This window comes from Hyaena hyaena, unplaced genomic scaffold (assembly GCF_003009895.1).
Source record: "Hyaena hyaena isolate Hyena2069 unplaced genomic scaffold, ASM300989v1 scaffold_95, whole genome shotgun sequence".
In the NCBI taxonomy this organism is placed as follows: Eukaryota; Metazoa; Chordata; class Mammalia; order Carnivora; family Hyaenidae; genus Hyaena; species Hyaena hyaena.
The window spans coordinates 473857-490263 of NW_024080727.1; the positions used below are offsets into that span (position 1 = coordinate 473857).

Below are 16407 nucleotides of genomic sequence, written 5' to 3' on the forward strand. Positions count from 1 at the left end.
GTAAACAAATGTAGTTATTACAAAGCTGGTTTGCAAATTCAATTTTTTAAGACAAGCATATTTCACAATAGAATGTGAACAGACAGGATTCTCCACAAAAAAAATCCCAGCTGTTGTAGTTTTGCATCATCAGCATGCATAGTTTCAAGTAAATTGGCCTTAGAAGGTAACTGTTGAACCTCAAAACCAACTGCAGAAAACTCTTTGCTCTTTTCAGTAAAGACTAAAAGAAGTTCAACTTTATGATGACAACATGTGAAAAATATATATTTACCTTTAATTTTATGAAAACTGGTATGTAAACATTTGGTTTGCTCTCTTTTTAAACAGAAGGTGGAAACTAACCTAATGCTTCACATTCTCTAAAACATGGTGTTAAATTTTTTAACTCAATTTCATATTAGGTACCATTGGAAATTATAGCCTATGATTTAAACTATAAGTGTAAGTCTGAATGAAAGTAGGGAATGAAGTTTTGATTTTCATTCCTTGAAATAAAGTAGTAGGACCACAGTGGCTTAGTGATGATGAGATGAGAGCCCAGAGTTTGTTTGTTTGTTTTTGCAGAAGAGGGGTCTTTTATTGAACAGAGAACACTTGTTGAGTGGTTATGGTGCTTGGAGCTAGAAATGCAGATGTGATTAAGACACAGTCCCATTTTCTCTGCTCATGACTGGAGTGGGGCAGGGGCAGATATGTAGGCAATCAGTTATAAAAACATAAGTTCAGGGATGCCTGGGTGGCTTAGTCGGTTAAGTATCTGACTTTGGCTCAGGTCACAATCTCATGGTTCCTGGCTTTGAGCCCCACGTTGGGCTCTGTGCTCACAGCTCAGAGCCTGGAGCCTGCTTCTGATTCTGTGTCTCCCTCTCTCTCTGTCCCTCCCCACCTTGCACTTATCTCTCTCTGTTTCTCAAAAATAAATAAAAAACATTTAAAAAAAAGTTCAGTACCAAAATAATGGCATGTTCCAGATATTCTCAGAGCCTAAGGGGAAACTGCCAAGCCCTGTCCAGGAAAGTGTCCAAGAGGGCTTCACTTAAGTAGACTTTGAGGGGCACCCAGATGGCTCAGTTGGTTAAGTGTCTGACTTCAGCTCAGGTCATTCTCTCATGTTTTGTGAGAATGCCTTGTATGGGGCTCCACACTGACAGTGCAGAGCTTGCTTGGGATTCTTTCTCTCCCTCTCTCTCTGCCCCTCCCCCATTCACTCTCTCTGTTTCTCTCTAAATGAATAAACTTTAAAAAAAAGTAGCCTTTGAAGTGAATTGTACATAGTAAGTGGAAATTCATTGGGTGAATAAGAATATGGAACAGAACTTCTGGAAGAGAACAGACAGGGTTCTTTCTCAGAGTGCTGCAGTGTTATAAATTCAAGATTCAATAATTCCTAGAAATTTTTTTTAACTGGCAATCTAAGAACCAGAATAAAGTGTTTACACACCTTGAAGCTTGATTGTAACTTATTATTTAGATAATTATTAATCTTTGCTGTGCTAAGTATCTGTTGTTGCATCTTTTCTAGCCTAATGTTTGCCCATCGTCCACGATCATGGAGGGAAATGCCTATTAGATTTGCTGATTTTGGAGTTCTTCATAGGAATGAATTGTCGGGAACTTTAAGTGGCTTGACTCGAGTTAGGCGCTTCCAGCAGGATGATGCACACATCTTCTGCACAGTAGAGCAGGTAAACTGTAATACAGGGTGAAGCATGGTTGGCATAAATTCAGAGTGTTGCCTTGGACACATCTCTTAGTTTCAGAGTTGCTATAAAATAAGATCTTTGGTCTTGTCTCTGAAGACTCCTTCAGATCTAATATTTTGTGATCTTCTAATTTGAGTAAGAGATCAATAATCTCTCATCATGAGATGTATTATTTTTTTCCTTTTAAGTTTCCTCCAGTTTTATTAACTTAAGAACACTAAGTGGAGTATTTTAAGGGATTTGGTAGAATTTTGTTTTTTGCTTTGTTTTTCAATATTGCAAAGAAGTGAGAGTTTACTTTTTCAGGTTTTCAGGTCACTTCAAATAAAAATTATCATGAAAAAGGCCACTATCAAATGATTTGACCTAATTGACATTCATAGAACACTTCAACCAATAACAACAGAGTATACATTCTTTGAAAGTGCACAAAAATTACCAAGATAGACCATATTCTGGGACTAAAGGAATTCTCAACAAGTTTAAAGGGATTCAGTTCATTCAAAATATGTTTTTTGGCCACAGGAGAATTAAAGTAGAAATCAGTAACAGAAAGTGATCTGGAAAACCTTCAAATATTTGGAAAGTAAATAACACACTTCTAAATAATCCATGGATCAAAGAAGAAATCAAAGAGGAAATTAGAAAATATTATATATCAAATGAAATTAAATACAATACATCAAAATTTATGGGATGCCATTAAAATGGTACTTAGAAGGACATTTGCAGCACTAACTGTCTATATCAGAAAAGAAGAATGGGGGCACCTGGGTGGCTCAGTCAGTTAAGCATCTGGCTTTGGCTCAGGTCATGATATCATGGTTCATGGATTCAAGGCCCGCAACGGGCTCTGTGCTGACAGCTTGGAGCCTGGAGCCTGCTTCAGATTGTCTCCCTCTCTCTCTGCCCCTCTGCTACTCTCACTCTGTCAGTCTGTCTCTCTGAAAAATAAAAATAAACATTAAAAAAGTTAAAATAAAATAAGAAAAGAAGAATGGTTTCAAATCAATAACCTCGGCTTCCACTTAACAACAACAACAACAAAAAACACCTAAAAAACTCAAATTACATCAGTAATTATACAGTAAGTATAAGAAAGAAAATAACAGAAATCAGTGAAATATAAAAAAAGAAAAATAATTAAAAATATCAGTAAAAACCAAAGTCTGTTTCTCTGAGAAGATCAATAAAATTTATAAACTTTTAGTTAGACTGATCAGAAAAAAAAGAGAGAGAAGGTACAAATTAAAAATACTAGAAATGAGAGACGTGGCATTATTTCAGTTTCTGTAGATAGTAAAGGAATGGCAAGGCAATATTATGAACAATTTTATACCAGGAAGTTTTACAACTTAGATAAAATGGACAAATTCCTTGAAAGACAAACTACCAAACTTCACTCAAGAAGAAGTAGATAATCTGACTAGCCCTGTGTCTATTAAAGAAATTGAATTGGTAGTGAACAGCCTTTGCGCAAAGAAAACTCCAAGCCATGATGGAATCACTGGTGAATTCTACCAAGCACTGGAAGAAAAAATAATACCAATTCTTCATATCCTTGCTGGACATTAACAAAGACTTCATAGTATTAATGGAGACCATGTGGGCCAGACTTCCACCCTCATCTAGCAGTAACAAGGTGCCACCCTGCTTGAGTGGTGTCAGAGAAGGTCTAGTGGAGAGATAGGATTTTTACTACCCCCCACAGTAATGAGGTCATGAACTCAGTGTGGTCAGTAATGGCCACAATAACAAGATACTCTTCCCTGCCAAGGTGTTATCAGAGGAAACTGTGGGGAACCAGAAATCCCACTGTCACCAGCACTAATGAGGAGTCCCTACTTCTTTAGTGGGTCCCTACTGGGAAATCTAGACCATCTAGTCCCACTCTGCAGTAACCAGGAAGTATTTCACCCTCTAGTTGGAGCAAAGTCTGTGGAGGCCAAGTAAAACAGAAGGTTTAAATAAAATTAAAGGTCTAATACTGGCCAAATTTTAAATTTTATAAATCAAAAGTCAAACATCATGCCAAGAACTAGGAAAATCTCAACTTAATGAAAAAGGACAATCTATGAACACTAATGTGGAGATGACAAGGGTATTAGCATTATCTGACTAAAATTGTAAAGGAGTCATCATAAGAATGCCTTAGCAAGCAATTGCAGACATACTTGAAACGAAAAAAAAAAAAACTTCAACAAAGAAATAGAAAATCTCAGGAAAGAAATAAAAGATCTAAAGAAGAACCAAAGAACCAAATGGAAATCTTGGAAATGAAAAATATAATAACTGAAAGAAAATAGTGGCTGGATTCATAAACAGAATGGAGGGGACAGAGAAAAGAATCCGTCAACTTGAAGACAACCATAGAAATGACCTAGTTTGAACAACGAAGAGAAGAGACTGAAAGAAAAATGAGCAAAATTTCAGAAACTGGTGGGACTAAAACAAAACGCCTAATAGTTATGTCATCAGAGTTCTGAAAGAAGAGTGGAATAAGGATGGAGGTCAAAAGTACTCAAGACATAATGACTGAAACTTCCAAATTTGGCAAAGACATAAGCATACAGATTCAAGAAGCTGAGAAAAATCCCAAAAGGATAAACGAAAAGAAATCCACTCTAAGTCATATCATAGCCAAACTTCTGAAAACTAATGACAAAGAAAACTTTTGAAAGCAATGAGAGAAAAATCAACATTATCCTTAAGAATTTTTTTTTTGCATAAGAGCAGATTTCTCATAAAAAATAATGGATGTTAGAAGGAAGTGAACAACACTTTTTAAATGCTGAAAGAACTGTCAACCCAGAATTCTATATTCATAAAAATATCCTTCAGGAATGAAGGGGAAATCAAAACCTACCTTAAAATAATGGCTATAGGAAGTATTCTAAGAAAGGTAAATACATTTTCTTTTTCCTTTTGAGTTTTCTAAATTATGCTTGATGGTTGAAGCAAAAATTATAACACTGTCTGATATGGTTCTCAGCATATGTATAAAGAAATATCTAAGAAAATTATACTATAAATGGAGTAAAGGGATGTAAGCTTTCTGTACTTGAAGATAAAATGATGACATCAGTAAACTATTAGGTAATACCTAGAGAAACCACTGGGGAAAAAAAGATACACAGATAGATATGTGTTAAAAATAGAAAAATTAAAATGGAATTCTAAAAAATACTAAATTAAACCATAGAAAGGCAGGAAAAAGAAAACAGAAATGAATGATAAAACAGTACAAGAAGGAAACAATATAAACAACAAAAAAGACAAACTTAAGTCCTAACATATTATATTAAATGTAGATGGTTAAAATAATCTATTAAAATGGAAATATATCAAAATTTATGGGGCACAGCAAAAGCAGTGCTAAAAAGTAAACAGCACTAAATGCATATATTATAAAAGAAGAAAAGTTCTCAAATCAACATCTAGAGTCCCACTGCAAGACCCAGAAAAAAGAATAAGAACAAAGCAATAAAGACAAGAGCAGAAATCAATGAAATTGAAAACAGAAAAACGGTGGAAAAATTAATGACACAAAAAACTGGTTTTTTGAAAAGATTAACAAAATTGGCAAACTTACTTCAAGACAAAGAAAGAAAAAACTGAAAAGACAGAAATTACCAATATCCAGAGTCAAAAGGGGTATCACTAAAGACCTTGAAGACATCAAAAGCATAATAAACGAATATAATAAGCTACTCTACATAAATTAGCTCAACAACTTAGTTGAAATTGGCTAATTCCTTAAAAAGCACAAACGACCATAAAATCACCTGATAAGAATAGATCATTTGAAAAGCCTTGTCATGATTAAGGAAATTGAATTTATAATTTTAAAACTTCCCAAAAAGAAATCTCTAGGCTCAGATTTTTTCACTGAAGAATTCTATTGAACATTTAAAGAAGAATTAGTACCAATTCTGTATACTCTGTTCGGAAATAGAAGAGGAGAAAATACTTTCTAGTTAATTTGATGCCTCTAGTACTAACCAATACCAAAACCAGGCAAAATTACAGACCAGTATCCCACATGGATACAGATGTAAAAGTCCTTAACATAATATTAGCAAATAGAATTCAACAATATGTAAAAATAATTCCACATCTTGAGCAACTGAGGTTTAGCCTCCAGGGATGTGAGACTGATTCATTGTCAGAAAACCTGTAGTGTAATCCACCATATGACAGGCCCATTTGTGGGAATGCAAAATGGTACAATCACTTTCAAAAACAGTTCACTAGTTTCTTAAATAGTAAAAACACGTCTACTCTATGACCCAACCATCTTACTCCTTTTTTTCTCCCCAAGAGAAAAAGAAAGCACACGTCCATACAAAGATTTGAGCACATGGGGCGCCTGGGTTAAGTCAGATAAGCATCAGACTTTGGCTCAGGTCATGATCTCATGGTCTGTGAGTTCCAGCCCCACATTGGGCTCTCTGCTGACAGCTCAGAGCCTGGAGGCTGCTTCAAATTCTGTGTGTGTGTCTCTCTCTGCTCCTCTCCCACTCTCTCTGCTCCTCCCCCACTCTCTCTCTTGCTCTCAAAAATAAATAAAACATAAAAAATATTTTAAAAAAGACTTGAACACAAACATTTATTGCAGTTTTATTTGAAATAGCCACAATATAGAAACAACCCTAATGCCCAATAATAAGTGGAAATAAAAAGAAACTGTGGTACATTCATACAATGGAAAACTACTAAACAATAAGAAGGAATGATGTAGGGGTGCCTGGGTGGCTCAGCAAGTTATTCTGGCTCTTGATTTTGGCTCTGGTCATTATCTCATTGTTCCTCAGATTGAGCCCTGCACTGGGCTTTGTGCTGACAATGCAGAGCCTGCTTGGAATATTTCCTCTCTCTTTGTGTCTCTCAAAATAAATAAATTTAAAAAAATAAGGAATGATCTATTGATACTTCTAACATGAGTGTATCTTGAAATAATTATGATGAGTGAAAAAAGCCAGACAAAAATAGAGCATGTACTGCATAATTCATAGATTAAAAATCTGAAAAATTCAAACTGATCCATAGTGACAGGACGCAGATCCTTGCCTGTCTCCTCTCTCTCCTAAATGTGTCTGGCTGGGGGGTGGGGGGCAGCTATCCCGTTTGCATTTAAATGTGCCCTCCTTTCCCTATACCCTCACAGCCCCTAGCTCTGATCTCACCACACCCTCTGGGGCCTCAGTTATGTCTTAGACTCAGCTAGCTTCCAGTCTCCCCCGCATCTCAGCTCTCCCTCTGGAGTTCCAGATATCAATTTGACAGGGCCTGGTAGACATGTCTCCCTGGCTGTCACAAGCATCCTCCCATTTTCCATGTCTAAAATCAACCCCCTCTTCTGTCTCCCACACCACTGCCTCTGCCTTCCCTGTTCACTCTTTCAGAGGATGCACCAACATCCAGTCCACCGTCTGGGCCAGGAATCCAGATGCCCTTTACTTTTTACTCCCCATGTCCAGTTAACCACAAGCCCTATTGATATCTCACCCTAAATGTATTATTAATTCCTGAATAATTTTGTTCATCCATTCCTGAATTTCCAGCATCTGTCACAAAACCTTTGCATTCCAGCTGCTTCTCTCTGATTCAAACTACCATCATTTCACTCCTAAATGACCCTACCAACTTCCCAATGGGCCTGGCTTCTAGTCTTGAGATCCATTCCCTAATTTGAAGATATTTTTTTTTTAAATATTTTTTATTTATATCTAGGAGAGAGAGAGAGACAGCGTGAGCAGGGGAGGATCAGAGAGAGAGGGAGAAACAAAAACTGAAAAAGGCTCCAGGCTCTGAGCTGGCAGTCAGCACAGAGCCCGACGCGGGGCTCAAACCCACGAACCGCGAGATCATGACCCAAGTGAAAGTCGGACGCTTAACCGACTACGCCACCCAGGCGCCCCTCCATTCCCTAATTTGAATGGAACAGATTGGATTGTGTTAGTCTCTTGTTGAAGAACACTTCACTGGTTTCCCATTGCTCTCAGGGTACAAAATGCAGACATCACCCTGACTTTGAAGACTTTTAATTTTCTCTGGTCCCTGTCTGCCTCTAGACTGATCACCTACTGTGTCCCTCTTCCTTGTCATACACAATGTGGTCCCACAACAGCTTCCTGGAGCTGCCCTGCCCTAGCCTGCTCCTCTGTCCTCCAGGCCCTCACTCTCAGTATTTCCTCTGCCCCAGAAGCCCCTCCCCCTGCTTTCCATGGAGAACTCTTACTTATTCTTTGGTTGCAGCTTGGCTATCACTCCCCGTGGAGAGCCACTCTTCCCTCTTTTGTGTGGCACTGCTCATGGTGAGGTAGCCTTGCCTGCTCTTTTGTCTATCTCCTGCACTGGATGGAGAGCTGCTGGTCACCTGCTCATGCCTGGAGTATGCTGGGCATTTCCTGAGTATTTGTCATCAACTATATAGTAAAAACATATGTGTCATCAACTATATAGTAAAAACATGATTTATTTCTATCTGACATGGCGAATTCTTTTAAATGCTAGGAATTGATTTGATTTGGTGTTAACTATTTAGAACATGTCATTTGCTATCATTTCAGATTGAAGAAGAAATAAAGGGGTGTTTGCAGTTTTTACAATCTGTTTACTCGACATTTGGCTTCTCCTTTCAATTAAACTTGTCAACAAGGCCTGAAAACTTCCTAGGAGAGATTGAGATATGGGATGAAGCTGAAAAGGTAGGGAGAGACAAAGTGTGCCCCTTCATATGTGTGAGTATGGAAACTTCCTGAGTAACTGCAGGTACCCTGCATAAGGAGGATGCAATGCTTTGCAATAGCAATGTTTAAATTGGAAGTTACAGGGTAAATATGCAGATTGTAGAAGGTGGTTGTCCAGTTTTCTTTGTAACAGTGATAATAACAATATTTTACATTTGTTTCAAACACTTTTTTATTTCTGCTCTTTCAGTGTCAGTCACTAATACTAGTTTCCTGCATTTTTAAAGGAATCCTCTGATTTGCAGGCATTCGGTGTATGTGCACTTATTTTAAGCTATTGCTTGTTGAGACATCTTAGTGTGATTCATAGACCCAATGCTTGAATCCCCTGCAAAGTCACAGCCTCTAGTGCCATCCTGTATCTAGAGGCACCCAGAGACTCACATGTCACATCTCAGCTTTGGAAAACAAAGATTAAGGAGCTCACCATGCTCTTTTTTTTTTTTTAAACAAATAGCTTATTGTCAAATTGGTTTCCATATAACACCCAGTGCTCATCCCCACAGAGCTCACCATGCTCTTTATTTTTTCTCACTACACATGAAAAGGCTATAGTGCATCTCCTATGTCAGGTTTTACTAGAAATGAGTATGCTATTATGGCCAGACACCCCAGGAATACCTGACCCCTGCCCTGCCTTTTGGTCCACCTCTTCATGGGATACTCATAGATGCATATCACACAAATCCTTAAGGAATAAGAATCAGAGGACCAATGTATTTTAGTGTAACAATTCTATTAGGTACTGAGGCAGGTAGAGACTGGGTAGAAGCAGTTTAGGTTTGAGATCTGATTAGGCCCTTTGCCTTCCCACTGTCCCATGCCCTTCCTAAATAAACCTTCTTCCATGCCCGTTGCATGGAGAAAGAAAGTCAAATTAGACACCATGGCCCAGGATGCTGACTCAGTTTACCTGCCTAGCCACATGGAAGTAGGAAGAGGAAATGAGAGCACAAAGCTTGATTGTGGAGCCTTTTTTCCCTAGTTTCAGAGGTTAGCTCTATGAGTGAATTATAGAAGATCTTGAAGGATTAAGGTCTGTGAAATGTAATGATGATGACGATAATGGTGATAACACCTACTTCATAAGGTTATATGGGCTTAAATGGAATAATTTATATGAAGAATTTATCATAGTGCCAGGCACATGTAAGTGTTCAATAAATGGTAGATGTAAGTTTTATTAATAGTAGTGGTAGTATCATCATTGTCATCACTCTATTCATGGAGTGCAGGGGGCTAAAAAGTGGGTCAACCAGGTGTGGGCCTGGCACGGGGAGAATGGGTGGGCAGTTCCACCAATTTTTTTTTTTTTCTCTTTTAGTTGACTGACTGTTCCCTTAGGAGATGAGAATCCTTCTGCTCTGGGGGAATTTCTCCCATGATGTCTACCCCTCATCTGGGAATCAGTGAAATGAATTTTTTTTTTTGTCTTCAGAAGTCTCTGAAATGCTTTAAAAGAGACATTAGTTAAATCAGCCCCAAGGCAACATTGTTCCTGAGTCAGCAATTCACTGTTACCTTCTTTCCTGTCTCAGATTGTGTGTAGTAATGGAACCCAGCAAAGATCACTAAGGAGCTATACAGCATGACCATCAGATGTAAGCTTGTCCAAATAACCAAAATGTCAGGAACAAAAAAAAAATCCTAGATTTGAATGATGTGAGTCCTGCTTCCTGTTAAGTTTCATCAAGAAATCTACGACCTAAAGAAAATCAACTTTTTCTTATGAAAATTAAAATCCAAAAGAAATGGGAGTTGAATGTTCTATCTCCAAATTTTTAATTTAACCTAAATTCAGCTATAGGGTTCCTACTCAGATAAGTCTGAAGGGAGTCTGGGCTGATGCTTCAGCAGACCCGGTCTGGCTTCTACTACTGGAACTTAAGTAAATCTACTGGCTCCACAGAGCCAGAAGAACTCCACTCCAGATCTCTCCTGCGTTGTACTTTTCCAGAGTTCCAGTGAGTCATTAAGATCCCTAAGAACATTATAAGCCCACATCACAGTTCCAAGCAAATCAGTATGTGCTAGGCTCTGCCACAGTGTAGACTGACAGTGCTATTGGGAGCCAGAGACTTGGTTTACCTGGAGAAGGAAAATAGAGAGCCAGCAAGAGAGAGAAGGAGATCTTGATTTTTCCTCTGCCAGGGTGCATTTAGTGTCCACATATATGAATTGCAATAGTTCAGTCTCCCCTCAGACAGACACTTTCTCCCATACCTTGCATAAACCGAAAGCTTTTCTTAGCCTTGGCTGTTCCTGTCAGGCCTTCTGATTACTGTGTCTTCAGAGGCTCACTGAGAATTAGTGCCCTCTGCTTTATGCTCTTCCCCCAAACCCGGCCTTTCTTTGGCTGGCCTGGGTTTTAATTCCCCGGGAGCTCCCTAACTTCTCCCCGTCACTTAGTTGCCTGCTGTAGCAGGGCCTCGTTTTCTCTGGGAATATATTCCAGTGTCTGATCTCCTTTCAGAAAGAGAGTAAGGCTGAGGCTGGCCTGCGTCTGTGAAGTGCATCTGTGGTGGTGGCCCTCTCCAGTCCTAATTACAATGCAAGCTGCGAAGTAGGATCAGGCCCTTGAGGGAGCCTCCTGGGATCTCAGCTAAGACCAGCTCCTGCTGCACTCTGACTGAGGTCCTGGAAAAGCCTTCTAGGACCCCAGGAGTCAGCTTTCTTGATTACTCTGGCTTTGGCCCCCAGGCACCACCACTCCTTTGGCTTCTCTGACAGCATTTTACTCCCAAGTGTCATCACATTCATGGGCACCAGTATCTCAAGGTTATGACAGGACTTTGGATAGTGGTTTGGCAGTATGCTGGGCAGGGACTTATGAATGCACATGTGCTTCCCAAGGAAGCTATATCCATAGGGAATAGCCATAAGACCCCAAGACACTTTTATTAATACTTCCATGTATACCCATTCACCATCAGTGCTGAGCGTCTTCACTACAAGCTAAAGTGAAAGAATGTATGTATCTCAGGCTGAAGATCCAAGTGGGCCTCCTGCTCCCACCCATCTATATAAATCATAACGGATACCTCTCCCCAGCCATACATACAGATGTGGAAGAAAAGCAAGAGATCGTTGGCAAGGCCCTTTCCTTTGGCCTTTTTACCCACCTAAACACAGTGAATGAAAGAGAAAGATTAAAGCTTTCATGCCTTTTAATGCGTGGAGGCCTCACCTAAAAAGAGCTGGGAAGTGTGTGGGCACATGGGGCCTGAAGTGGCAGAATGGTGAAGCAATCCCTCTCTAAAACCTTGCCTGGAATTCACTGAAACAAGTTAGTACATTATCTTTTAATTTACAGTGTGTATAAGAGCAAATACCAACTGAATCATCTTTACATAGTCCCTGCTCAGTAGTTTTTTGGATATAAAACATGCCCAATAAATATATGTTGAACTGAAATAGAATATAATTAAGATTTGTAATGACTTACTTTTTTGAGCTATGTGGCCAAAAAAATGTACAATGAAGTAGACGTTTTAAATATCTCTTCTTTAAAAAATATAGCAACTACAGAATAGCTTGGTGGAATTTGGAAAACCATGGAAGATGAACCCAGGAGATGGAGCATTTTATGGCCCTAAAGTAAGTAGACCCTATGCCTTAAAAAGAGTAAAATTTAAAGGAAAAGTAAAAGCTGTCTTTAAGTAAATACCATTTAATTTACAGATTGATATAAAAATCAAGGATGCTATTGGCAGATACCATCAATGTGCTACAATTCAGCTGGACTTCCAACTACCAATGAGATTTAACCTTACATATGTTAGGTGAGTAATTGAATAGGATAAATAATGTAGTACTAATTAGCTAATTATTTGTCATTTGAACATTAGCAATACAAAAATAAATATTAATACAGACTAGTAAATGGCTAGTAGTATATCTGCAATATACTCATTACAAAATTATTTTGTTTTAATTTAAATTCCAGTTAATTCACATAAATGTAATATTGATTTCATCTGTACAGTATAGTGATTCAACACGTCCATACAACACCTGGTGCTCATCATAAGTGCCCTCCTTAATCCCCATCCCATCCCCTATTTAACCCATCCACCCACCCACTTCCTTCTGGTAACCAGCAGTTTGTTCTCTATAGTTAAGAGTATGTTTCTTGGTTTGCCTTTCTCTCTCTCTTTCCTCCACCTTTGCCCATTTGTTTTGTGTCTTAAATTCCACATATGAGTGAAATCATATGGTATTTGTTTTTCTCTGACTGACTTATTTTGCTTAGCATAAAACATTCTAGTTCCATCCATGTCATTGCAAATGGCAAGATTTCATACTTTTCTATGGCTGAATAATATTCTAGTGTGTGTGTACACCAGTTTTTCTTTATCCATTCATTGATTGATGGACACTTGGCCTGTTTCCATAATTTGGCTTTTGTAGGTAATGCTGCTATAAATATCAGGGTGCGTGTATCCTTTGAGTTAGTATTTTTATCTTCTTTGGGTAAATACCTAGTAGTGTGATTGCTGGGTCATAGAGTAGTTCTATTTTCACCTTTTTGAGGAACCCCCATACTGTTTTCTAGAATGGCTACACTAGTTTGCATCCCCACCAACAGTCTAAGAGGGTTCCCCTCTCTCCACATCACCAGCACCTGTTGTTTCCTGTGTTGTTGATTTTAGCATTTTTGAAAGGTGTGAGGTGATATCTCATTGTAGTTTTGTTTTACATTTCCCTGATGGTAAGTGATGTTGAATATCTTTTTATGTATCTTTTGCCATCTGGATGTCTTCTTTTGGAAAAATGTCTATTCATGTCTTTTGCCCATTGGATTATTTGGGTAGTTTTTGTGTTGAGTTTTAGAAGTTCTTTATATATTTTGGATACTAACCCTTTATTGAATATGTCATTTACAAATATCTTCTTGCAATCTGTAGGTTGCCTTTTAGTTTTGTTGATTGTTTCCTTCACTGTGCAGAAGCTTTTTATTTTGATGTTGTCCCAATACTTTATTGTTGCTTGTTTCCCTTGCCACAGGAGACCTATCTAGTAAAAAGTTGTTATCACAGATGTTACAGAAATTACTGCCTGTGTTCTCTTCTAGGATTTTTATGGTTTCAGGTCTTATATTTAGGTTTTTAATCTGTTTCGAATTTATTTTTGTGTATAGTGTAAGAAAGCGGCCCAGTGTCACTCTTTCACTTATAGCTCTCCAGTTTTTGTTAAATCTCTCCAGGCTCTGTTAAAAATTAATTAACTATATAATTGTGGGTTCATTTCTGGGTTTTCCATTCTGTTATATTGATCTGTGTGTCTATTTTTGTGCCAGTATCATACTATTTTGATTATTACAGCTTTGTGATGTAACTTAAAGTCTGGAACTGTGATGCCTCCAGCTTTTCTTTTCTTTTTCAAGATTGCATTGCCTATCAGGGTCTATTATGGTTCCATACAGTTTTAGGATTGTTTGTTCTAGCTCTGTGAAAAATGCTGTTGTTATTGTGATAGAGATTGCATTAAATATGCAGACTGCTTTGGGTAGTAAAGCCATTTTAACAGTATCCTTCCAATCCATGAACATGGAATGTCTTTGCATTTCTTTATGTCTTCTTTAGTTTCTTTCATTGTTTTTTTTTTTTAATATTTTTATTTATTTCTAGGAGAGAGAGAGAGAGACAGCGTGAACAGGGGAGGGTCAGAGAGAGAGGGAGACACAGACTCCGAAACAGGCTCCACGCTCTGAGCTGGCAGTCAGCACAGAGCCCGATGCGGGGCTCGAACCCACGAACCGCGAGATCATGACCTAAGCGAAAGTCGGACGCTTAACCGACTAAGCTACCCAGGCGCCCCACTTTCATTGTGTTTTATAGTTTTAGGAATACAGGTCTTTCATCTCTTTGGTTAGGTTTATTCTTAGGTATCTTATTGTTTTTGATGCAATTGTAAATGGGGCTGATTCCTTAATTTCTCTTTTTGGTGCATCAGATTTCTGTACATTAATTTTGTATCCTGTGACTTTACTGAGTTTATCAGCTCTAGCAGTTTTTTGGTAGAGTCTTTCAGGTCTATATATAATATCATGTCATCTGCAGATTTTCCTTATTTCCTCCATATCTTTGGCAATTTTTCAATATAGTACTGGTGGAATAAGCCCTGGTTTAAAATCAAGTTAATTTTTAAAAATATGATTTATAAGATTGCCTGTAAACTGAGCTCAGCTGGTAGTTTAGAATAATCAGTAGACTTACGATGGAAATAGCGATCTATTATAATCTTGCTTTATCCTACATAATGTACTTCATTTCCCTTTGGTTTATGTTATTATTTGTAATAAGTGGAACATTATAGGCTTAAAGATGATTTATGAGGAAACTGTTGTTTTACCCAGTTCAGGAAAATTACTTTAAAATATAAGGTAAGAAGATAAAGTTACTATTAAATCTTAAGAAAATATGTAAATGTATATTTTTCATTTTTAGCAAGGATGGGGATGATAAGAAGAACCCTGTGATCATTCATCGAGCCATTTTGGGATCAGTGGAAAGAATGATAGCCATTCTCTCAGAAAACTATGGGGGGAAATGGTAAGTGATATAGAAAAAAAAAGCTATCTATTATTCTTTTTTTAAGTTTATTTATTTATTTTGCAAGAGACAGAGACAGTGTGAGGGGGGAGGAGCAGAGAGAGAGGGAGAGGGAATCCCAAGCAGGCTCTGCACTGCCCGCACAGAGCCTGATGCAGGGCTTGAACTTAAAAAAACCGTGAGATCATGACCTGAGCCGAAACCAAGAGTCAGACACTTAACCAACTGAACCACCAAGGCACCTTTCTGTTATTCTCAAATATCATGTCTAACAAGAAAGGATTACTATGAAAAAATTGGTGCTCTGCCTTATAATTAGCAAGTATACAAAGCAAGTAATCAATTCTTATTGAATCTGCCAGATCAGGAAACCAAAACAAAGAAAACAAAGGCACAGTGACTTAAAACTGCATCATTTACCTTTTTGGGGAGTCAGTAGAATTAAAGAGCTATCTTTTCACTTATTCCAAGCCCTCCAAAGATCTAGTTTCATCTGGGACCCTGCAAGTACCACCTCTTGCTGTATGGCTGTCCCTCCTTCAGCCCATTATGTTTACCTCATGGGGGTGCCCAGTCAACACTGGAAGAAAAACATTTAAACCTGGTTTACAAATGACTCTGAACAATACTTTGGCACAAACCTAATGAGGACAGACAGCTACAGTAGCACGGTGCCACTTAGGGATGAAGTGTGCAAGGGCAATGTCCTTGAGTGCAGGGATTTGAGTGGTACATCCTGTAGTCCTCTTTCTTTGGAAGGAAAAATGGCCAGATCTATGGAGTTCCACTGATGCATGGGCTCTGGTTACTGCTCTGGCCACAAGGTCAGAGACTTAGAAGTAACTAGATTGGAAAGTAGATGACAAGTAGATTTGGAGGAGAGGAACATGAATATTTGCTCAGAATGGGCCATGAAGGTGGCAGCGCCCACTCCAAATCCTCATGTGAGGAATTTTTAATATTCAAATACAGGAAGACCCACTCTGTGGTTACCATCAGCTTCCTTCTTCCCCTAGTGACCAGTCAGTGGTTCATGAATGAAGCAGCCACTAGGGGATATGGATTCAACAACATGAGCCTCACCAAGTTCTGTCTGGCCATGCCTCTTTGAAGGACTCAATCAGTAGTGATCAATCCTGACTGCCCATATGGAACCATAACTCGGGGCAAAAGTCAGCTCTCTGGATCCTTTTTATCATGCGAGGACCAGTGACTTATCTTCACTAGAAGATACCAACTCTGGATTTTGCTTAGCTCTTCTTTCCTGCCATGCCTCTGCCAACACCATATATATATACTTACTGAGCCTTGACTTGTCAGAAACAGAATAATGCTTTTGACCATGGAAGTAATTTTTTTAGCAAAAGAAGTAGGTTCCTGAGCTGAGACTGTGGA

The 16407-nt window shown here is 38.4% G+C and overlaps 1 protein-coding gene across 2 annotated transcripts in view; it reads left to right on the top strand.

Annotated features, from left to right (window-relative positions):
- The window catches only part of TARS3 (threonyl-tRNA synthetase 3), a 62623-nt gene that overhangs the window by 39912 nt on the left and 6304 nt on the right, over window positions 1–16407 (top strand). Inside the window, exons 12-16 of one of the 2 annotated variants that reach the window (XM_039235048.1) lie at window positions 1526–1688; window positions 8279–8416; window positions 11978–12055; window positions 12140–12240; window positions 14908–15012. In XM_039235048.1, the coding sequence (XP_039090979.1) occupies window positions 1526–1688; window positions 8279–8416; window positions 11978–12055; window positions 12140–12240; window positions 14908–15012 (585 nt within the window). The remainder of the gene's footprint in view (window positions 1–1525; window positions 1689–8278; window positions 8417–11977; window positions 12056–12139; window positions 12241–14907; window positions 15013–16407) is intronic. The other variant, XM_039235049.1, reaches the window with a different exon arrangement.